The 25,364-nt window shown below is 32.1% G+C and overlaps 1 protein-coding gene across 1 annotated transcript in view; it reads right to left on the reverse strand.

Moving 5' to 3' along the window:
• Nucleotides 1–7,194: 7,194 nt before the first annotated feature.
• The window catches only part of LOC131928797 (inactive phospholipase C-like protein 2), a 98,883-nt gene continuing 80,713 nt past the window's right edge, over nucleotides 7,195–25,364 (reverse strand). The window contains exons 11-25 of the mRNA XM_059284925.1: nucleotides 20,755–20,923; nucleotides 19,492–19,587; nucleotides 19,191–19,293; nucleotides 16,095–16,274; nucleotides 15,077–15,255; nucleotides 13,473–13,611; nucleotides 12,575–12,721; nucleotides 12,159–12,256; nucleotides 11,765–11,866; nucleotides 10,860–11,045; nucleotides 9,017–9,085; nucleotides 8,770–8,823; nucleotides 8,177–8,269; nucleotides 7,717–7,812; nucleotides 7,195–7,379 (exon numbers count right to left, since the gene is read on the reverse strand). Coding sequence (XP_059140908.1) covers nucleotides 7,284–7,379; nucleotides 7,717–7,812; nucleotides 8,177–8,269; nucleotides 8,770–8,823; nucleotides 9,017–9,085; nucleotides 10,860–11,045; nucleotides 11,765–11,866; nucleotides 12,159–12,256; nucleotides 12,575–12,721; nucleotides 13,473–13,611; nucleotides 15,077–15,255; nucleotides 16,095–16,274; nucleotides 19,191–19,293; nucleotides 19,492–19,587; nucleotides 20,755–20,923 — 1,807 coding nt within the window. The 3' untranslated portion in view covers nucleotides 7,195–7,283. The remainder of the gene's footprint in view (nucleotides 7,380–7,716; nucleotides 7,813–8,176; nucleotides 8,270–8,769; nucleotides 8,824–9,016; nucleotides 9,086–10,859; nucleotides 11,046–11,764; nucleotides 11,867–12,158; nucleotides 12,257–12,574; nucleotides 12,722–13,472; nucleotides 13,612–15,076; nucleotides 15,256–16,094; nucleotides 16,275–19,190; nucleotides 19,294–19,491; nucleotides 19,588–20,754; nucleotides 20,924–25,364) is intronic.

The following is a 25,364-nucleotide window of genomic DNA, read 5'->3' on the forward strand; positions in this document are numbered from 1 at the left end:
TGTCTACTGCTAGACTCTACGTCGTCTGCTTCTGCGGACTGGCCAGTGTCTACCTGACTTGTTTAAAATATTATTCGATATCAAAGACACGACTGTATTGTAACTAGCTATAAGAACCCACGGTTATCACGTGAGCTCTCAATGTTACATTAAATCACCCCCAACAGTATGTTGTCGACACCCCTCCCCTCCCAACCCTCTCCCCCCCCACCTCCATCAAACAAAAAGTCGTGACTGAATTATCTCCCCGATGGAGGCGCGTGATGTTTACATTTCCACACAGCAACATCTGGGCTTCAGGTTACACTTTACATCATCATTAGGTGGTGACCCTCATGATAACATCATTAGGTGGTGACCCTCATGATAACATCATTAGGTGGTGACTCTTCTGATATTATCATTAGGTGGTGACTCTTCTGATATTATCATTAGGTGGTGACTCTTCTGATATTATCATTAGGTGGTGACTCTTCTGATATTATCATTAGGTGGTGACTCTTCTGATAACGTCATTAGGTGGTGACTCTTCTGATAACATCATTAGGTGGTGACTCTTCTGATATTATCATTAGGTGGTGACCCCCATGATAACATCATTAGGTGGTGACTCTTCTGATAACGTCATTAGGTGGTGACTCTTGTGATAACATCATTAGGTGGTGACTCTTCTGATAACATCATTAGGTGGTGACTCTTCTGATATTATCATTAGGTGGTGACCCTCATGATAACATCATTAGGTGGTGACTCTTCTGATAACATCATTAGGTGGTGACTCTTCTGATAACATCATTAGGTGGTGACCCTCATGATAACATCATTAGGTGGTGACTCTTCTGATATTATCATTAGGTGGTGACTCTTCTGATATTATCATTAGGTGGTGACTCTTCTGATAACGTCATTAGGTGGTGACTCTTCTGATAACATCATTAGGTGGTGACTCTTCTGATAACATCATTAGGTGGTGACCCTCATGATAACATCATTAGGTGGTGACCCTTGTGATAACATCATTAGGTGGTGACTCTTGTGATAACATCATTAGGTGGTGACTCTTCTGATATTATCATTAGGTTGTGACTTTTGTGATAACATCATTAGGTGGTGACACTCATGATAACATCATTAGGTGTGAATCTTGTGATAACATCATTAGGAGGTGACTTTCTTAATAACATCCTTAGGTGGTGACTCTCATAATATCATCATTAGGTGGACTCTTTTGATAACATAATTAGGTGGTGACACTTGTGATAACATCATTAGATGGTGACTCCTAACATCATTACGAAGTAACCCTCTTGAAATATTCAACATGTGGTGACTCTTCTGATAATATTATTACGCGGTGACTCTTCTGATAATATTATTAGGTGGTGACTCTTCTGATAATATTATTAGGTGGTGACTCTTCTGATAATATTATTAGGCGGTGACTCTTCTGATAATATTATTAGGTGGTGACCCTCATGATAACATTACTAGGTCTAATAATGTCATAAAGTGGTGATACTACAAACATAACAAGGTGGTGACTCTCCTAATAACATAACTAGGTGGTGACTTCTAATAACATCACTTAATGGTGACACTCCTTAGGCGGTGACACCCTGCAACCATACAGGTAGTATAGTAATTTAAATACATGTAAAAAAAATTCCATGGGTCAGATGAAGTAGAATTTATTGATTTCTTAATTCAAGGTTGGGTGTGGACTCATGGAAGTTCTAAGGATTTAAGTCCATGATTCGAACTCAAGATTATTGGCTGAGTAATCGAGTGCTCTATCACGTCGTCTATTACGCAAATTTAAAAGAAAATTATCTAGTTGAGTTTTATAGCTTCAATAACAAAAAAAAAAAAAATTATAATATATTTCATATAATTTATGTAGGGTACCAAATTGAGGTTAAAGGGGAATAACAATGCAATTGATTTTGAAAATGTTTACAATTTGTGTGTTACCTCCCTTTAGCCCATGATTACATCTAATTATTACTTACGTTATTTCAACTCAAAAGCTTGACCATGTACACCGTTTAGTTGAGATTGTTAAAGAATTTAACAACTAGTCTAGTAATGGCTTGAATAGTTCACTTGTATGGGCATGTTCCGGATATATTTTTGTACACATGTTCAACTGCAACAATGCCCCCTACTCATAGCAACTGGGAAAGGGAAGGTGGTGTCACATTAATCTTAATTAAATATCTGAAGTAACACATTATTATTAGATTTTCTTAATTTCTTAACCAGCAATCTTTTCTTTATTTATGTAATTTTTTTCCATGCAAAGTATGTTTCTAAAATATCAAGAGGAGCATGTCCTAATAAAAATATCAGGGGGTAGGTGTATACATTTATTTAAGGCCAAAGTATTATCAAATCATAGTTCATCTTTTGGGTTTGCCTGTGCAGGGGCAGATGATGAACAATTAATCCATTTCTGTTACTTAAGTATATAATATGGTCAGTTCTCTGCCAAGCAGCCTTTGCTTTCAACATAAATCAGTACCCATCAGACCTGGGATCCGAACTCAATGCATTCAGGGTAGCAGTCGAGCGCTCTACCGTCCGACCATGCCATTACATATCTAAAACATACACATTTTTTAAACCTACATACAAAGAGAGCTGAGTACGCTCACAAGTCTCCATCACAATCTGATACACTAAAACATTTTAAATATTTAAATTATTTTATTGAACTGCATATTGAGAACAAATTAAAAAAAAAAACAACACATATTCCTGATGTCTACAAGAAAAAAAAAAAATTGTAACTAATGTGAAAGTTAACACTCAATGTTGCAAGCTGTAGACGTGTTTAATATGTGCTCGCATTTATTTTAAGTCGACTAGAGGTGAGAGGTTAGTCGAATAAATAAATAAATTAAGTACCATTCAGAACATTATGGTTTATAAGACATATAAATAGAAATCATCCATTTTTAATGACCTTACAAATAAAGCGATAATATAATTTACTTAAAAGTTAAAATAAAATTTAAAAAGAAAGGAGAAGATAACTGTAAAAGATAATGCTCAGCAGCAGAGTGGTGCACCTTTATATCAATAATATAAAAACTTGGATTGTTATCTCTAGTTTTAATTCCCATTTTCCGTTATAATTCATCCACTGTAAATTGTAACTATTTCAAATAACTTGCTATTTTTAATTTTTGCAAAAATGAGAACTGGAGTGTACACAAATTGAGAACTTGAGTGTGAAATTGTCATAGTAACTAATACACTTTTCTTCACTTCTGATAAAATATTCAATTTTAAATTTTTACTTAATACAATAAAATAAAAAACATTTTTAGCTTTTCTGTTCATAATGTTTTTCAAATACACTTAAATATATGTTTTTAAACATTCCTTTCAGAACAAATAGTCAAATATAAATATGAAATATAAAAATAAAATTTTCAGTGGATTAAATCACATTAAATAAGTTTAAATTTTTATTTTAAAGGATAAATCTCAAAAATGAATACTTAACTTTCAACAATTAGATTTTGGGCAACAGCAAATATTTTTATATTTTTAAGCTGAAGCCAATGACAAAAAAAAAAAACTTTCCATCAACAATCTATAACTAAAGGAAGACTATGTAATGATAAATTATAGTACTAATCAAAACATTCCCAAACAAATGATAAAATAAATAATAAATATATTTATAGTAAAGAAATTCATAAATTTAAATAGAAAAAAAAACTTGATCTAAAATAAAATAATTTATTAAGTATTAACTTTTGCTTTAAATCTGAGTTGTAAAAATAGTATATATATATATATATATATATATATATATATATATATATATATATATATATATATATATATATATATATATATATATATATATATATATATAAAAAATATATATATATATATACTGAAATAATTTCTTTAAGCCATAATATTTTGAAAGTAATAAAGTAAGTACATAAATTTAGAAAGAATATCTTTTTTTCTCGAATTCTAAAGATGGCTATACAGTTAGAGCAGGCTAGTGTTTGTACATACCTACTATTTAGTATAACAAATTGTACATACTTACTATTTAGTATAATAAATTGGTTAAAGAACAGTGACTTGATTAACTCAAAAGGGAAAAATAAAAATTGATTAAACTACAAAAAACATTTTTCTGGATTAATACTTTGGAATAATTACTAATCTTTCCTTAATGTACTTTCATTATCACAGATATCTGAGAAAACATCTTTATACTTATCTTGAGCTAATATATAAATACAAAAACATTTTTATATTTACTCTAATATATGCTTGTAATTTGTATATGTAAATAGGCCTTGTATATTTATATTCGTATAAATAGCCACAGTATGTTTCTGGAGTTGTAAGTTGAGAACATTCATATAGAGCTATTCAAACTATCTATTAGAAAACCAAAAATGTTTATTGCTATTCTCTAACGGAACAACATAGAGTTATGGAACACCAGATCAATGAGCAAATGTCAAGGTCATTATTTGAAACCTGTGGATGTGTGAGCAATGGTTCTCATACTGATATCTGCCGTCTACTCACACACAACTTCTCAACTGAGTGAGGTCTACTCACACAACTAATTGTGTAATAGAATGAAGTGAATATAATTTTAAAAATAAAAAACAGAATCGGTAATTTAATGGTGATATACAAGATAAATTTTGTTCTCAAGTTGTTCATAAGGGGGGGGGGGGGGGGGGGGTCGTGTGGAAGTATATTAGAGAACTGTGTACAAGCAAAATATGTGTTGGAAATAAAAATGTAAATAAGCTATTCACACATTTTTTTTATGGAAATGCTTACATAAGTAGTCATTTATGGAGATATCAAAATTAAACGATGAAGTTGATATCTCAATTATCTGAAGTTGTTAAGTTTAAATAATGGCGAAAACAAGATTAACCTATGGAGATATCAAGATTAATATAACAAATATATCAAGATTAACCTAAGGATATACCAGGATTAGAACATATCATATAGCACAGTAGATATGAACAACCACCTCTCCCCACCTCTCCACAGATACAAGAACCAGGTGAAAGCTCCAGCCAAAATGTCCATCAGGTTAAGGACACTGAGCAAGCAGAAACAACTAAACAAATTGACCATGGTCCCTGTATGTACACGTCTACTGGACCTATTATGTACACACAGAATAAAAATAATACATCCATTGGGGGCTCCTGGCCCAGAAACAATATCACATTCAAGTGTAACAATTATTAAACTGTAAGTCATGGAATAGACAGAAGAGGATTGTGCTAGTTTTTTTTTTTTCTCCCCTTGTCAAGGGAAACAATTATTTAAATGTAAGTCATGGAATAGAGAGATGGGAGGTAACTCTTCTACAAGAATGTGAAACAGTTTTCAAAATGTAAGAAATAGAATAGAGGGGCGATTATAGCACAAGATTTCTAATTTAATCTAAATTAAAATGTAATATTTACCAGAGCTATATGTCATGGAATAAACAGATGGGAAATGATCGTGCAAATATTAAGAACATTTTTTTTAACTACTTCGCAAATGTCATTGCCGAAATCTATCATGTTTATTTTTATACATTATCAAGTTTTACTGAACAATTTATGGTGAGGGAATGCACATTATATTTTACTCTTAGAGATCTTAAATAAGTTTGTTTGGCAAATTAATTTGTATGCACCGAATTTATTATGTGAGATTTCTAAAAAGTGGATTGAAGTGACACAGGCAGATATATTACAAAACAAAACAAAATGGCTGTGAAATATTGGTAACTAACATACAGCACATGATAAAGCAAAAAAAATGTTGATTTATATATTTTTTCAATGTAGATAATAAATGTTTTAAGTGTTTTTAAAAAAAAAGAAATTTGAACTTTGTAGTTTCTATATAAAGGATTTCTTTGTTGTGCGATTTAAATTAGCAAATAATTAAATTGCTTATTTCAAAATCTAATGTTTTGTTTAAGTAAACCTAGAATTATCAGATAAATTTAAATACAAGAGTTGATAGATTATTAATTCCAGACACATTGATTAAACTTTAATTATTTACACAAAAAATAAAAAAAATTATTAGTTAAAGTGAACAAGTATTCAAGCCGTTACTTTAAAGTTATAAAATGTACTTGTCATGCTGTAACTAAAAGTATGAAATAGTATATGTCATGCCATACAAATGTATTTAAACTTGTTAGTTTGTAGCTGATGAAGTAACTTGGATGTGTTAACAAAGTATAGGTACAGACAAGCCTAGGTTGGTACAGATAGTAAACATGAATTATTTCAAGAACATCAGTTCAATCATTGGCGGTAAGTTACATAGCTCCAGAATTTTTAAAACAAAAATCTGGCTTTTAGTCAGTCATCTATTTGAGTTAGTTGTTTCAGTCACATCTAAAAGTCACCTATTTCAGTCATCTGTTAGGTACTTCAGTCATCTGTTCTGTTTAAGTCACCTCTATCAGTCAACAGTAAGTTGCAGGAGAAGACTTGAATAGAACTTGTACCATAACAAATTGTACCATAACACAGCAACATCAAGATTTATGGCAACACTAAGATGTACAGAACTTTCCAGTTGCTGGATTTATTATATTGAGAACTTAAAGACTAAAAGTGCTAACACTTTAACAGTGCTGGTGGGTTGATTAGAGAATTTTTATGAAAAGAGAAAGTCAAATAAACTTTTATTTTTATATTAAAACGAATTTGAAAAAAAAAAATGCTAATATATTTTATCTGAAAGTTATTGTTTCTTTTTTTAAAAAAAGACAATTTAAATATTTTAAACAAAATTACCATTTACTGTTAATTCACAAATTTAAAAAAATAACCCCCCCCCCCAGCATTATCTTTAACATAAAATTTAAAAAAAAATTAAAAATTGAAATTTTATTCAGTAAAATGCTTATGACTTTTGTCAGCTGAAATTAAACTAAATAAAAAATATGATAAATACTCCATGATAAATACTAAAAACATCATTTAAAACATATACAAAGATAGCATAATATTTTCTTATTAAGTCTGCAGACTCTTCTTGGTTTAATGAAATATACTAATAGCATAATTAAACATAAAAAACTAATCTATTACTGAAAATGTGATACAGATTTCTTTGCATTTTTAAGTCCCTATGATGATTCAGGTAAACATGATTGGCAGCATGATGATGATGAACCAGGTAGACTGCTCTTAGAATGATTCATGTAAACTTGATTGGCACGATAATTATGATGACTTAAGTGGACTAGAGTGTCCCTAGGATGGTTCAGGTAAACTGGTGTTTGGTCCCTCCAACGTGGGAGTGCTGCACCCCTCCTTGGCAAGCCCAGTGGTTATTGCAGCTTCCTTGATCTGGATAGCAAGAAAAATGTCTTGTGAGCTTATTAAAAAAAAATAGTAAAACTTTTTCGTAAAGGAAAGTGGTTATTTTACATTGCAATGATTATTTTATGTAGAAAAGTAAAAGAACTAAAACCAAATATTTTTAATTTAAATATATATTAAACAAACTTGACTAATATACTTATGAAAAATTTAAATATAGATCTATATAAAACCAGCTAAATATACTCATGAAAAATCTAAATATATATAAAACCAACCTGCCTAATATTCTCATGAAAAATTTAAATATATATAAAACCAACATTATATACTGATGAAAAATTTAAATACATATAAAACCAACCTGTCTAATATACTCATGACAATCTTTTTTAGCCTGGACTAGTAGGTCAGCATGACCCTTCAACACCCTAATGTTCCAAGCAAAATTTTCTGTTGCCTATAGAATATTGAGACAAGCATTCTTTAGACCCTACAATGTTTACTCAAGATTATAATTTTAAATAAACTAATTTAAACCAAAGTTTAACACTACATACAACAAACTGCCAGGTTTTAATTATTTTAGTTAAGTTTCTAAATATTTTATCTGGTAATGTTTTTCTTGTTTCAGTTTCTGTAGCAGTACAATCAGAATTCAATAAAGCTAAGTTACGGTTTTTAAATTCCTGGATCACTATTGTTAAGGTTTGATAACCATTAATATTTCTAAAGTTTACTCAGGAATTCTCAACATCACAGTCGTAATATAACCAAAATTTAACAAGATATCAGTACAAATTTTAAACTGCTGGGTGACTTACTTTTGATAGTTTCTTTCCCTTGAGCCCTGACTGCTGACAGACATTCTCCAGGTTGTCATGCCATTCAAGTCCAGCTTTCTGGCACTGCAGTAACTGGGAAATTTAGAAAATGTTTGATTATACTAAAGTTTATTTGAAACATTAATTTTTTCAAAAGGTTTAATAAGCAAAGTTTACTTCAGAATGTTTAATTATACTAAATTTTATTTGAAACATTATTTTTTAAAAAGGTTTAATAAGCAGTTTATTTCAGAATATACACTCAAATTATTTTAATAAAAAAATTAACATCATGTTTAAATTAAACACATACTACATTTTAATACAAACTAATTATATTTTTTCAGACTAATTTAAAGCTTTCTATTATATTACCTTAAAACACAATTATCATTATTTTTTGCACATTCTTTACTTCATTTCATTAAATACAATTATTATTACATTGTTAGACCAAATTATTTTACTTTCATACAAGTTAATATAACTATATAATTTTGTAAGATTAACTAAAACTACTTTATCAAATTTGAATTATAAAACCATAAATCAGGTGTCATTAATTAAATTACTTTAATGAATAACAAACTTACTTTTTCGTAAATAGCATCTGAATTCTGTATAACATTTTTACATTCGTTGATTAGCTAAAGTAAAAAAAAAAAATAACAAAATTACATTTTAGTCTAGTTATATATATGTTCTTTAAATACAAAGATCTTTCTATACTTTATCACACACAAATGTGATAATCTTAATTATGTACACAAAAAAAGACACTGAACAATAGGTTTTTTATAACGGCAATTTTTTAAGAACAACTTTAGTTTTGCAACCAACCTCTTCAAAAGTTGATAAAGACTTTTTAAAGATTTCTGGAAGGGTGCCTTGAGCTTCTAAGTCTGGAAACTAATGAAGAGAGTAAAACACAAAATTAATTCATGTTCTTAAACTTTAGTAAAGGATTTATAGATTTGCACAGTAAAGTTATTTAATTGAAAAAGTACCATACACAAATGTCTTTTGTCAAGATTTATCAATTTAGTACGTTGTTTTCAGTTGAAATTGATGACATAGATGAACATAGATGGAATAAAAATAAAATTCAACTTGCTTCATGCTAAAAAACAATTTATGCCACTGATTTGATTTTATGCAGTTAATCTAATATAGATATAAATTCAATATGTAATTTGTTGGCAAAAAGATTTTATTAATAATAAAAATGTTCCAGTCATTTGTTTTGAATAAATAAATCCAAAATTGAACTTAAAATGACAAAACAAAAATAGTCTGCAAATAAAATGTTTTCTGTTAATCTTGTGCTTGGACTCTGGGCTTCAATAGAAGGGGCTTATCTCCCAAAATAGATTGTGATTTCAATAATAATAAAATAATCATTACACTTTAAATAATTAAAAATCAAGAAAAAGATAAGTTTCATGAAAATTTTTGCTATATTGATATGTTTTTTAATTAAAATGATGGAAAGTTACACCATAATTTTTGTTCATGATTACTAGATTTCTGTAAACCAAAACAATGCTAGGTTTTTGAATCAGTATAAAAAATGACAGTAAAATCTCAAGTATTAATCATTGTATTTATTTCTCTCATGTACAGGGTTTTAAATAAAAAATTCCCAACAAAACTGTAAAAACATCTAAGACTATCATGGTAAAGAGACAATTTTTGTATTTCTTTACTTCTAATTACCTTCATTTGAATTGTTGATCAACAAATCAATTTTTTAGTAATGTTCACCATTTTGTTCATGTAATAATATTTGTAAATGTTTGAACTATGTTAAAGATTAAAAAAAAAATAAACCTGGAGTGATCTCCCCTAAACTTTCCCGAATATTCTTATACAAAACAACAGGGGATGGCAACTCGGGATATAGACATGATTTTTAATCCATTTTAAATACTTAAACTTTTTAAAATGAAATAAAATCTCGTAGAAAAAAGAATTGCATACCAAGTGAACGCCACACAAAATGTGCATTATAGTGCGGAATATTATTAGTACTTTATAAATTCACATGCCTTTTTTGAGAAATTGGAAATAGCGTAAATTACTACTTTCGGTCAAAGGAAATAACTCAAAATTTGACAGAAGGCAGAGAATTAGATCTTTTACTTACACATGAAATTTCATTTATACACCTGAAATAGTACTCAAGTTATAGGCTTTTAAATACAAAGCAGAATAAGTTCCACTTCCGGTTATAGGAAATCACTCAAAAGTTGATAATTATCTACGATTTTGATAAAAATATATGCAATTTCATCAACATAGCTGAAACGATACTCAAGTTATCATGTTTACAGACACACACACACAGACACACACACACACACACAGACACACACACATACATATGGACTAGATTGCAAAACTATGTTTTGCCAACTTAAGGAGCTGTAAAACGTCATGATTTGCAAAAATCTCAACTTTTGTTTTGCACGATTACAAGACTTTCTCTATGCTTCGTATATATGAGAAAGTAACAAGGTCATTAAAAACTTGAAATAATAAATCAAAGAAAACAATAACAAAAAAAACAAAAAGATGTTGGCTGTAGTGCCAAAATGGTTAAGAACTCAAGAAACAATTAAAGAAAAAAAAAATTCTAAAATACTGACTTGAATAAGAAATTAAAAAAAAGTATTGAACCTACTTCGCCTTTCATAGAATAGGAGAGGGAGACACTTTCTCCGGAGTTGGCTATTCTAGAAGACAGGAGCCTGATGCACTGTTTGAGGTTTGCTATGGGCGCTAAGCAGCAGGAATCCTTGAATGTGGACAAGGCTAAATGGAGGTTGTCTCGCAGGTCTGTTCCATCTCTCAATGGCTGGATGGCTGTCTGTGGAACACATACAGTCTTCGTTTAGTTATCTATATATATAATTCTCTTCTGGGATCAGTTAGAAAACAAGCTTCAAGCGCGCCTTTGCAGTCCCCTCTCTTCCTCTCTATCACTATCACTACCACCCCCACCCCACACCCACATGATCTGGTGAGCGGTGTTCACTCTGTTTACTTTTTACAATCACAGAGACGGGTTTGGTGACCGCTATTAGGGGCAGATAATTTAGTTTGAAACGATTTTAAACTCAGAGGAGGTAACTAAGAGGAGGCTGCTTTCACGTGGGGGGGGGGGGGGTGGTAGTGTTTTTAAGCAAATATTTTCAATGGCAGCATTGGTACTGTCGAATTCGCAAATTATAAATTACTGAAAAGTAGAAAAAAAAAACAACTAAATAGCGGCGTATGATACGCAGCGGGTCGGCTCGTTGTTACTTAATTCAGTTACCATTACACAGGGGAGTTTTAAGACTAGTCATCTTTGTGAAAATCTGAAGATTTTTTTGTGTTAGAAGAAGTAATATCTGTTCATTGCTTTTTTTTTTAATATAGAAAAAAATGCAATGAATTTTTAAATCTCTTGATAATATATTAATTGATTCAATTAAATTTATGATTATTATCTAAAAAAATTATAGTTATATAATGATGATGAGGATTGTACTGAATTCTCTAATGTTTAATCAAATAATATATAAGCCATGTAATAAAACTTACTTTAAATGTTTCATCTATACTCTTGACTCCCACTGTTTTCATGCTAGTGTAGTCCTTTGATCGCCTTGTTTTTTTCCCAGAAAGACCTCTTTTGTTAACCTTCTAAACAACATTTACAATTTTATACAACCATATCCTTTAAAAAATAAAAATATTTCTAGATTCTATAAAATAAATGAAATAAACTAAAAGTTAGTTGGCTCTGTATTTTGAATGCTTTTAACATTATTATTATAGGCCTACTAAACATCAAACTTTTATCATCCTGCACATATTATTAGCATCAGATTATCAGCACATATTATCGTCCCACTTATGCCGAACGCACTGATCAAAATATGACACACTACTGCAGGTTACTGCTTGAGAAAAGTCTTTCAAAGTTTCAACTCACCCCTCCTCCTCTTTTATTGGTTATTGCAACATGTATAAAAAGTGTACAGTTCTCCATTAGGTTCCCTGTGTTAGAAAGCAGCTGTATGTGCCTGTAGCCTGTAGGAAACAAACAAACAAACACAATCAACATGTATAAAAAGTGTACAGTTTTCTCCATTAGGTTCCCTGTGTTAGCAGCTGTATGTGCCTGTAGGGAACAAACAAACAAACAAACAAACAAACAAACAAACAAACACAATCAACATGTTTAAAATTTACAGTTCTCCATTAGGTTCCCTGTGTTAGACAGCTGTATGTGCCTGTAGCCTGTATGGAACAAACAAACAAACAAACACACTGAACCCACCTCCACAGAATGATATTAACTAAACAATAAATCGTGGTATATTTTCATAAAGGTAAGTGGTAGGTTACCTGTCTGCATGCACTCAAAAGGTATTGTGTACTGTCCAATGAACTCATCTCCAATGTAATCATCATCAAGTATGGCAAATCTGACTAGCGCAAGTTCTGGTAAATTTATTTGAAACTCAAAACTTTCATCAAAAATTGGATTGTACCCTGGAGAATGGAACATAGATAATAGTATTAATTAGTTAATTAACATAATTAATCATCTGTGGTTGCTGCGGTCAAGTTTACTGGTAATAATTTATGGTTGTTTAGTCGAGGTCTGAATAAAGTTTCCAAATACATCCATTTTTATTTTTCTGAGATATTTGACTTTTAAATTCAGTTATGCATTAACTTGCACTTCTTGCTACATTTAATTGGGTTACAATATTCCTCTTGTAATTATTGCTTAAGTTCAGCTTTTGTTCAGCCCTGATTATTACAACATATACATTTGTTTCAGCAACTTTTAAATTGTGTCAACTTTTCCAAAACTTTTCATGTAACTAACCCAGGGGTCGGCAACCCGTGGCTTGCGAGCCGCATGCGGCTCTTTTGATATCAAGATACGGCTCTCCAGCTCCTTGCACAAATACTAATAATCTTAATTAAAAAATAAAATATTTGAAATAAAAAAATGTTAGTGGCTCTTTAAAACCAGGGAAATTTTGAAAATTGTAACTTTTGGCTCTTCTGCTTCAAAAGGTTGCCGACCCCTGAACTAACCCATTTCTGGTAATAAAAAATTAATTTAAATAATTTCTTATGATATAAAAATAGATTGTAATAGATTTAAATTTTTTATTTCTATCCTAAGATCTCCTTTTTGTATATTGGTAACCTGAGACATTTTTAGAAATGACTTGCCATTTGACGCCTACATGAAGCTGAATTAAAAAAACATAAAAAGAAACGGTACCGTTGTGGGGGACAGTTTTAGTTCTCTCTTCTGCACAATCTGCTGGGATACCAAAGACCTCAATTGTGACGTAGGGGTCAGTGACATCACCTTTTGCTGCCGAACCTTTGGGCTTGGGGAAGTTCTGACCACTGATGATCTGTCAAACACAGAGGTCATGTTAGGTGTTAGCTGAGTCAGGAACTGTCATGGTTTGGTCAGCAACTGTCATGTTTTAGTCAGTGACTGTCATGTTTTAGTCACCTTCTGTCATGGTTTAGTCACCATCTGTCATGCTTTAGTCAGCAACTGTCAATGTTTTAGTCACCAGCTGTCATGGTTTAGTCACCATCTGTCATGGTTTAGTTAGCAACTGTCATGCTTTAGTTACCATCTGTCATGTTTTAGTCAGCAACTGTCATGTTTTAGTCAGCAACTGTCATGTTTTAGTCAGCAACTGTCAATGTTTTAGTCACCAGCTGTCATGGTTTAGTCAACATCTGTCATGGTTTAGTTAGCAACTGTCATGTTTTAGTCACCATCTGTCATGCTTTAGTCAACATCTGTCATGGTTTAGTCAGCAACTGTCATGTTTTAGTCACCAACTGTCATGTCTTAGTCACCATCTGTCATGGTTCAGTTAGCAACTGTCATGTTTTAGTCACCTTCTGTCATGGTTTAGTCAACATCTGTCATGGTTTACCAACTGTCATGCTTTAGTCAGCAACTGTCATGTTTCAGCCACCATCAGTCACGGTTTAGTCAGCAGCTGGCATGTTTTAGTCAACACCTGTCAAACATTCAATGTCACTGCAAAACTAAATTCAGCCATTTTGATCCAAGAAATTTATTGCACAGAATAACTAGCTCACTTCTGTCTAGTTAGTAATTTTATAAAAGAAATTTTAGAAAAATTAATGACAAAAAGCTGTATTATAATTAGTTTTAACTTGTAAAAAATGTGTCTAACTCCTTTATTCTATATCATCTTTTTTAAAAATATATAAAAATTTAATCAAACGTTTATGTAATTTTACTTCTTTGTCAAAAACCATCTAAATATTAATATATAACGTAGCCCAATTTAAAATATCTTATATACAGTTGTTTGAGGGTTGAAAAAATTCATAAAAAATGTTTTAATAACAAGCTTTTATATACTAATGCACTAAAAAGTAGAAAATAAATGAGTTTCTTTAAATATATAGTAATGCACTACTATTTAAATAACTATAAAGAAAAGTGTGGGCCAATTTATTATCTGTTGGATACCTTTACAAATATTTATGAGATTTTTTAATGCAATAGGGCCTAGAGTTGCATGACTAAAAACCATTGCGCACCTAATGATTGTGATGACGCATGTCTAATAGTGCGAAATAGTTTGATGAGACAGCCTACTAATTTGGACAAAATTTTAATCAATTCATAAAAAATTAATTAGGCATCCAATTAAGTCAAATTTAATGTCATGTTGCATTGTCTTCATGTCTTGAACCACGTACCAACTAGGAACTGAATCTATCAGTTAGAAGTGCCCGAATTTTTGCTCAGGCATTTCGATCTAGACTGACGACAGAGGAAGCAAGTTAAATAAAAGCTTGTAAAAACAGGTGGTTATTTACCTTGATGTGTAGAATTTGAGGTGAGACACCGGGTATGACATCCTTTGTGTTGGCACTAAAGTATGCAATCTCTTCTCTCATGATGGCGGGCTTGAGAATGTAGCCACACCCACCATTTTTCTGGAACCATCCGTGGTAGAGATCCATCATTAAGCCAGCTGTCTGGTAGTTTAATGCAACTATAAAATAAAAAATTAAATCAAGTAGTTAATTAATTGGATATCTTAATTAAGTGAAATAAATATTTTTTAAATTGACCTATTGCACACAAACTTAATGTAAAATGCTCAACCCATAGGCTAACTATCCTGAAGACCTACCAAAATGACAATACTTTCTAAACGCTACTCCCCCAAAGACCTAATCACACGACAGCCACTAACAGCAGTTTAAACCCACAAAAGACCAACCCACATTAAACCCATCCTTAAAGAACCCACCCATAATAAATCCTCCCTCGAAGAACCTACCCACATCAACCCCACCCCTTAAAGAACCTACCCACATCAACCCCACCCCTTAAAGAACCTACCCACATCAACCCCACCCCTTAAAGAACCTACCCACATCAACCCCACCCCTTAAAGAACCTACCCACATCAACCTCACCCTTAAGGACCTACCCATATTAAACCCACCCCTTAAAGAACCTACCACATCAACCCCACCCCTTAAAGAACCTACCCACATCAACCTCACCCTTAACTACCTACCCATATGATAGACTGTCCCTAGGACCTACCCACATCCACCCCGCCCCCTTAAGCCCCTACCCACATCCACCCCACCCCCTTAATCCCCTACCCATATGATAGACTGTCCCTAGGACCTACCCACATCCACCCCGCCCCCTTAAGCCCCTACCCACATCAACCCCAACCCTTAAGCCCCTACCCACATCCACCCCACCCCCTTAAGCCCCTACCCACACCAACCCCACCCCCTTAAGCATCTACCCAAATCAACCCCACCCCCTTAAGCATCTACCCACATCCACCCCACCCCCTTAATCCCCTACCCATATGACAGCCACAGTTCCAGAGATCCTGTGGGTTGTAGTTGCTGGAGTCGACCCTCATGCCATTGGGGTAGATCCTGGCCAGGAACTTTTTGTTGTGGTTGACAAACTCTTCAGGGCAAGACATGGCCAGCTTCAAGGCTTGAGACTCACTGAAGGAGTTCATCTCCCAGTACTTTTCTGTTGGGTGCAAGACACAATGGTAACAGAACAAAACAGAACTTATATGGCCAGCTTCAAGGCTTGAGACTCACTGAAGGAGTTCATCTCCCAGTACTTTTCTGTTGGGTGCAAGACACAATGGTAACAGAACAAAACAGAACTTATATGGCCAGCTTCAAGGCTTGAGACTCACTGAAGGAGTTCATCTCCCAGTACTTTTCTGTTGGGTGCAAGACACAATGGTAACAGAACAAAACAGAACTTATATGGCCAGCTTCAAGGCTTGAGACTCACTGAAGGAGTTCATCTCCCAGTACTTTTCTGTTGGGTGCAAGACAATAATGTTAACAGAACAACACAGAACTTATATGGCCAGCTTCAAGGCTTGAGACTCACTGAAGGAGTTCATCTCCCAGTACTTTTCTGTTGGGTGCAAGACACAATGGTAACAGTACAAAACAGAACTTATATGGCCAGCTTCAAGGCTTGAGACTCACTGAAGGAGTTCATCTCCCAGTACTTTTCTGTTGGGTGCAAGACACAATGGTAACAGAACAAAACAGAACTTATATGGCCAGCTTCAAGGCTTGAGACTCACTGAAGGAGTTCATCTCCCAGTACTTTTCTGTTGGGTGCAAGACACAATGGTAACAGAACAAAACAGAACTTATATGGCCAGCTTCAAGGCTTGAGACTCACTGAAGGAGTTCATCTCCCAGTACTTTTCTGTTGGGTGCAAGACAATAATGTTAACAGAACAACACAGAACTTATATGGCCAGCTTCAAGGCTTGAGACTCACTGAAGGAGTTCATCTCCCAGTACTTTTCTGTTGGGTGCAAGACACAATGGTAACAGAACAAAACAGAACTTATATGGCCAGCTTCAAGGCTTGAGACTCACTGAAGGAGTTCATCTCCCAGTACTTTTCTGTTGGGTGCAAGACAATAATGTTAACAGAACAAAACAGAACTTATATGGCCAGCTTCAAGGCTTGAGACTCACTGAAGGAGTTCATCTCCCAGTACTTTTCTGTTGGGTGCAAGACACAATGGTAACAGAACAAAACAGAACTTATATGGCCAGCTTCAAGGCTTGAGACTCACTGAAGGAGTTCATCTCCCAGTACTTTTCTGTTGGGTGCAAGACACAATGGTAACAGAACAAAACAGAACTTATATGGCCAGCTTCAAGGCTTGAGACTCACTGAAGGAGTTCATCTCCCAGTACTTTTCTGTTGGGTGCAAGACAATAATGTTAACAGAACAACACAGAACTTATATGGCCAGCTTCAAGGCTTGAGACTCACTGAAGGAGTTCATCTCCCAGTACTTTTCTGTTGGGTGCAAGACACAATGGTAACAGAACAAAACAGAACTTATATGGCCAGCTTCAAGGCTTGAGACTCACTGAAGGAGTTCATCTCCCAGTACTTTTCTGTTGGGTGCAAGACAATAATGTTAACAGAACAACACAGAACTTATATGGCCAGCTTCAAGGCTTGAGACTCACTGAAGGAGTTCATCTCCCAGTACTTTTCTGTTGGGTGCAAGACACAATGGTAACAGAACAAAACAGAACTTATATGGCCAGCTTCAAGGCTTGAGACTCACTGAAGGAGTTCATCTCCCAGTACTTTTCTGTTGGGTGCAAGACACAATGGTAACAGAACAAAACAGAACTTATACAGTGCAAGACACAATGGTAACAGAACAAAACAGAACTTATACAGTTAAAAACAAAATGTTAACAGAACAAAACAGAACTTATACAGTGAAAAACAAAATGTTAACAGAACAAAACAGAACTTATACGGTGCAAGACACAATGTTAACAGAATAACACAGAACTTATACAGTGCAAAACAAAATGGTAACAGAACAAAACAGAACTCTAATAGGGCAAAACAAAATGTTAACAGTACAAAACAGAACTCTAATAGTGTAAAACAAAATGTTAACAGTACAAAACAGAACTTATACAGTGAAAAACAAAATGTTAACAGAACAAAACAGAACTTATACAGTGCAAGACAAAATGTTAACAGAACAAAACTCAAATAGTGTAAAACAGAACTCATTCAATGAAAAACAACTCATACAAAGCAAAACAGAACTTTTACAATTAAAAATAAAACTTATTTAATCTGTGTGGTAATGACAAAGTTTTTAAATTTTATTCACATTTAGTATTTAAGGTAAAATAATTTGCTCTCAGAGATGACTTATATCTGGTCTTTGATGATCACTTTACACAGCTTTCCATAGCTTTTTAAAAACTTAATAGTGTGGCCTATTTGCTTTTTTTTTATTGCCACTCATAGCTTTTGTTTAGGCCCCTATTTATATGAGAAACTATTTTTCATTTGCATGGTATCATCATGATTGGTGTATTTGGTTCTGGTTTCTCATTTTATATTGTGTTTACTTTCTACTTTTATTTTTTATCTAGATTTATGCGATTCTTATCATTAGCCTTCATAGCTTTCTATTATTAAATGTATATTTTTTATCGAGTTTTATGCTATTCCTATCATTGGCCTTCATATGTTTCTATTGTTAAATGTATATTTTTTTTTCCTAGCCAATTTAGAGTTGGTGGGGCATAAATGGCCAACCAGGGTTCTTTTGTCACTTTTTTTTGCTTGATGCATCAATAAAATTAGAAAGGAAGCATCAAGAGAATTAATGAACAAACCCAAGTTTTTAAAATCTATTTAAATCTTTTCCCCAAAAAAAAAAAAAAAAAAAAAAAAAAAAAAAAAAAAAAAAAAAAAACACAACAAAAAAAACAGTCTGTAATGCTATAATATAGAGCTGATCTTAAACCTAAAATGTCGATTTTTTTTTTGTCAGTTCCTTAAAAAAAAATAACATTATAAAATATTCTTTTTAGACCAATAAAATGAAAGTCTCAACAGACTTCTAAAACTTACGATTTTGCTGAGAAGTTTGGAAGTCTTCGAATCTACGTGAAACACAGTACGATATAAGATCAGATAACTCTTTTGCAAGTTTATGCTTTTTAATTGAGCCCTCCTGAGGAAGAAACAGAATATCTTAACCTTAATACAAAAAATTTGGAAATTTATAATATTTCGCCATAATGCAGATATTTAATTTCAAAATCACTATTTTTATTGAAACTTTTTTCTCTAAAAAATGATTTGAGTTTTAAAACTTATTTTCTTATGATTTTATTAAAAAAGAAGTGTGACAGACGAGAAAGAAGATTACCCTTTTACTGTTTTTCTTTTTCTCTGGTTCAGCGCCTTCATCTTCATCGGTAACATAACCTTCATTCGATTCAGAATTTAAATTCAGTTTCTTGCCCTAAAGGAATACACTTTTTGTTAACGAAATCTCAAAAAATTGGCCGGATAACGTTTTTATATTTTTTAAAAGCATTTCAAAGCACTAGCAAAAAATTGAAAAGCAGAACAATATTAACTATAGATCTATACTTCTGCAATCTAGCTTTTTTTTAAAAAAAAAAAAGACAGAAGGGAAATAACTCTAAAATTAGTTTTTTTTTAAACTCTAGCAGAAATGTATCAATTTTTTTTTTTAAATTATAAAAGGCAAGATTGAAATTTCTAAAATTAAAGCATATCTAATGAAGAAAATTCATTAAATTAACTAAAATACTATGCAATTAAAAAAAAAAGAACATGCACACAACTAAAACAAATATAAGCATTTAGAGATTTTTTAAAAACCTGTCAATTTTAAAGTATTTCTAGCTGTCAGTTTCATAAAAGTGCGCTGTCATATGCATGCATTTATAAGTTGTATGTGCAAATAAAAAAGGTGTATCTAACTAAGCACACATGTAGTATTCTTGTGGGTGGCGTATGTGTGGTAAACCTTCAAGTCCATTCCAGTCTACATAAGAGACCTTGCACCCTAAGCACATTGCCATGTAAATAACGTTTTAGTAGTGCTTTCAATTTTCAAACTTCGGTTCTCATAGCAGAATAATAACATGGCTGACTTTTTAAAAATTCTTAATTGATTTCACTAATATGTACATATTAATGTACTTTTAAAGTAAGTTTAGATTAAAAAAAATATGTTTAAAAATAATAGAGGTTGCTTTATATATATATATATATATATATATATGTTTTAAAGACAATTTCATGGTACTATCAGTTAATTTAATTTTTCAATAGACAGTAAAAAGTGCTTCATAACAAAATTTATTAGATCAGGGGTGGCATTTAATTTTTTTTTTTTAAATTAAGAAAATTTGTCTATAAATTGTTCTGTAGCTGGACATTGTATTAGCAATGCTTAGTACAGAAAATGTTATAGATTACTGCTTATTGCTTAGTTTTAAGTCCCAATTTTAGTTACATTCCACAAAATAATGGAGTTTTTATCAACTTTAAAACCAGAGAACCTCAGTTATCTACCCTAAATTTGCTACTGTTAAAATGAAACTAGGTGGTTTTTTTTTATATAGATAGAAGAAGTCCTAACAGTTTCCTGAAGTACTTTTATCAGAATTTTCCCCTTGAAAAACTCAGGGGAGGGAAGTGTGGTCCTGTTGAGGTCGACGTTGTCTGTGTAGAGTTTGTCGCCAAATATGGACTTCATGTAGTGGGCTATTGCTTGTTGCTGCTTGATATTGCAGTGGTTTTCGAGGGAAAGTATCACAGGGTATCTGTAAAAGGAAAGTGTATCTAATAATATATATCAGTAGATAAACATGTCACACACAATATCTGCAGAAGGAGAGTGTATCAAATTATATACACCTGTAGATAAATATATCACACACAATATCTGCAGAAGGAGAGTGTATCGAATTATATACATCAGTAGATAAATATATCACACACGATATATGTAGATAGACATGTATCCAGTTATATACATCAGTAGATAAATATATCACACACGATATATGTAGATGGAGATGTATCCAATTAATTACATCAGTAGATAAACTTAGCATTACATTGGGTATCTGTAGGAGAAGCATATATCAAATAATATACAAAATCAGTGGACAAATATATCATTACATGATTACTCTAAATGAGGGAAGTATTAAAAATTATAAATATCACAAAACAAAACACAAATTATATAGACTATCAGAAGACTTTAAGGAAGGAAAATATTTAAAACAATAAACATAATTTTACAATTAAAAAAACAAGTCCATCAAATGAAGAAGAAATGTGATTTAATATTATTAACATCAAGACCCACCCAAAATATTGCACATCCTAACATATGGAGTTTGAAGAAGAAAAGCTTTAAACAATAAATAGAACAAAATAAGAAAGATTCAAAGATCCCTTCAAACAGGTAACAACATAAAACTTATACAAAAGTTGCTGATATATTTTCTTTTTAAGTCTCTTGACAACAGGATGTAATTACCACTTCATTGTTTGAAAACTTGATAAAAAGTTCAGAAGATCAGAAGCTGATTTTCTTTGATGTTAAGTTAGTTTCCTGCTGGGGAGATCTTATTTAACAAAAAATAATATACTTTCTTATAATTCAAACATATGGCTCAAACTACATAGCTCCATTACTTCACTGCTTTAAAAAAAATTCTGTGTAAATAATACATAACACGAAATACAAAGCAAATACCCAACACTGGAATACACTGGGATCAGAAAAGGTAAATAAGAAATCAGATTGCTCTTAACTATTCTGTTTACAATTATGAACTACAGCTACCAAAGAAATAATTTTAAATTAGAACACAATAAGAACATTTTTCATGTCAAACAGAATCCACTGAGTTTTAATCGTGGACATTCTGTCAAGGGCAATAATTGGATAAAACCAACTCAAGGGCAGTAATTGGATAAAACCTAGAAAATAATTCTTCACATCAGGTAAATACAGGGGTCAGAATAAACGTTTTATCTACAGGAGCATACATAAAAAGTTTCAAACATTAAGACATCTGGATACTATTATTTAAACATAGATCTACAGGAGCATACATAAAAAGTTTCAAACATTAAGACATCTGGACACTATTATTTAAACATAGATCTATATTCTACAGGCAAACACATAAAAAGTTTTAAACATTCAGACATGGACACTATTATTTAAACATAGATCTACAGACACACTCATACAAAGTTTCAAACATTCACAATTGGACACTATTATTTATTTTAAACATAGATCTATAGGCACACACACAAAAAGTTTCAAACATTCACAATTGGATACTACTATTTATTTTAAACATAGATCTAGATCTACATACAAAGTTTCAAACATTCAGACATGTTTACTAATCTAAAGCACAGATTTAAAAGTTAATCCATGAAATAGTGGTCACACCAAACAAATGGTCTAGCTATTGAGATGGACATTACAAGTGGGTCGGAGGTGCTTGTGTCAATAAGATGGATGGCAACTGACTAGTTGGGTTATATTTTTTATTGTGTCAACTTTCTGTAATCTTAATAGATTATAAAACTGTAATACTTTAGTTTTATAACACAAATTAGATTAAAACTGTTATAGTTTCTTCTTTAGGTTGTTAACATAATTAATGTTATTGAGGAAAGATTGTTTTCGTAATTAATGTAATTGAGGAAAGTACCTTTGTCGTCTTTTAGTTAAATATACAACAAACAATAACTTTCCAAGGATAGTTTAAAAAAAAAAACCAACAGTGAAAAGAAAATGCACACTCAATTACCACGTCTTTATTCTTGCACAATATACCCACCCACCCACCCTTCCTCTCACCCAACCTTCCTTCTCTCTCCCCAAAGATCTAAGAGAAAAATTGCTTTCTTTTTTTTCCTGTCAGTCAAGCCCAGCTAATTGTCTACGGCACTGATAGGCCGTGAAGCAGTCTATTTCCATTGGTCCATTTTCCTGGGGTGGGATTACTTTGGCTTCCTGTCCCTATGTGATAAAGTAGAGATCAAATAATCAGACTATTCTAATTCTGGCCATCACCCCTCCTCCCAGTGAGATCCTCATTCTCTTTCACTGCTTTTTTATTTACTATTTTTCCATATTCATATTTGTGATTAATAAAGAAATTCTCTTCGGAGGCTTGCGCAAATCAAATGAAAAGCTACAGACCTCTTTCTATTAAAATATCCGAAGTCCAATATATAGATACACATTAGAATATGCTTAAATTATTTTCATGATGTACAGTTTAACACACTTGAGCTTCAAAAATCCTATCCAGCTATCCAACCCTTACACCTAATTTCTTATTTAGTTTAAAAAGTGTGTTAAAAACAAAGTTAAAAATTTAATAAAAAGGCGAGGAACAAAAGAAAAACTGGAACGTTTGGAGCGAGTTATTTTCTGGTGTGTTCTATAGCTCCTTCAGTCTTTATTCCTGTACGTATAAAAAGTGAAATCCAACATATCTATGAGGCAGGTGGACTGTCAATCTTATCTCCAAGACTCAGTTTACCCCCCCCCCCCCCCACACCATTTACTGTTGGCACACAACTATCAACTTAAATTCATTTTAAAATTGTTCATTTTCTTTGTAATGTATTCATGAAGAATTCAGATTATAAGGAGTAGCAAACAATTCAGTCAAAATTAGTTTCAGGGTTTATTTTTGACATATTTCAATGGGGGTGGAAGGGGGGAGGGGGGAGAATAGAGAGAAGGGCCACCCCTCCTTATAGAGATGTCTGATAGAAACGCTGCCACCAATTCACCCCATCTTCCAATCCCCATTTTTGAACCACTTAGCTCTTTGTTTGTGGGACGATGTGGCTGGGTGGAAGAGCACGCGACTGCTAACTTTAAGGTCTCGAGTTCAGATCTCAATTCTATAGGACCTCCCTGAATCAATCCAGCTCTGATGGGCACTGACTCATGATAGGGAAACAACTAAAAGCGGCTGCGCAAAGTGCTGACTACACTAACTCTTCATATAGACCATGGTAAATAAACAAATGACCTCTACTTCTTCAGCCCTATATATGGTGAGGCCCAACTATCCTTATAGCTTTATCAGTTTAACAAAATTACCTTTACATTAGAGAAACAACAGAAATAACACAAAGAAATCTCTATTTCACTTATCTTTTAAAAAAAACTTAAATCTTATACTCTATATAGATATAGTAGAGATACATAAAACAGAATTAAGAATATTTTTTTTCCCAAAAAAGGAGAAAAATAAGCTTCTTTAATCAAATGATAATACGATAGAATAGGCAGGGAAGGGAGATAAGGAATGTCATCATTTCAAGGGAGATAAGGAATGCCATCATTTCAGTTTCATCAATCTCTGATTAAAAATGATTTGGCATCTTATCATTTCCTGCAGTTAGATTGAATATGTCTAGTGCAGAAAAACTAGATAGAATTTGTGCAGTGTAGAAAAACTAAAGAGAATTTGTGCAGCGTAGAAAAACTAGATAGAATTTGTGTAGAGTAGAAAAACTAGATAGAATTTGTGTAGAGTAGAAAAACTAGATAGAATTTGTGTAGTGTGGGGGAAACTAGATGTAATTAGTTTGGTGTGTGAAAACTAATTAGAATTTTTAATCAAGACATCAAGTGTCTCAGGTGCTTAATCCAACCAAAGGTTAATTAGTAAACATGTTGATTTTAATTTTGATAATGACAAAGTAAATAGAAACCTTATGAAAAGTTAAATAAAATTTAATAATTTTCCTTTTAATAAATATATAAAACAATTTTCATCAAGTTTATTTTATTAAGAAAACAGCTTAAATAAAACTGAATTTCTGAAACAACCAAAATGGAAACTGAACATAATGCTACAGCGTTTGTGTATATTACTTTTGAATTGTTTATTTTGCTACATGTTTTTTATAATATAAAATACTAATTTCAAAATAAAAATATAAACCCTATGTATATGGAAACAAATAACTATGAATTTTAAATTGACTAAAAACTATCATGAAATTACAGAAAAATGATTGTACTGAAATAACAAGCAATGAAATGACAAATGACAAGATCTTCAATGAAATGACAGACAAATGACAAGCATGAAATGACAAGTAACTATAATGAAATTAAAAGCAAATAACTAAAATGAAATGACAAATAACTGCAATGAAATGACAAAAAACAACAATAAAATGACAAATAACAAC

The sequence above is a fragment of the Physella acuta genome, unplaced genomic scaffold (assembly GCF_028476545.2).
Source record: "Physella acuta isolate Inbredline_101_S28 unplaced genomic scaffold, ASM2847654v3 ptg001550l, whole genome shotgun sequence".
Taxonomy (NCBI): Eukaryota; Metazoa; Mollusca; class Gastropoda; family Physidae; genus Physella; species Physella acuta.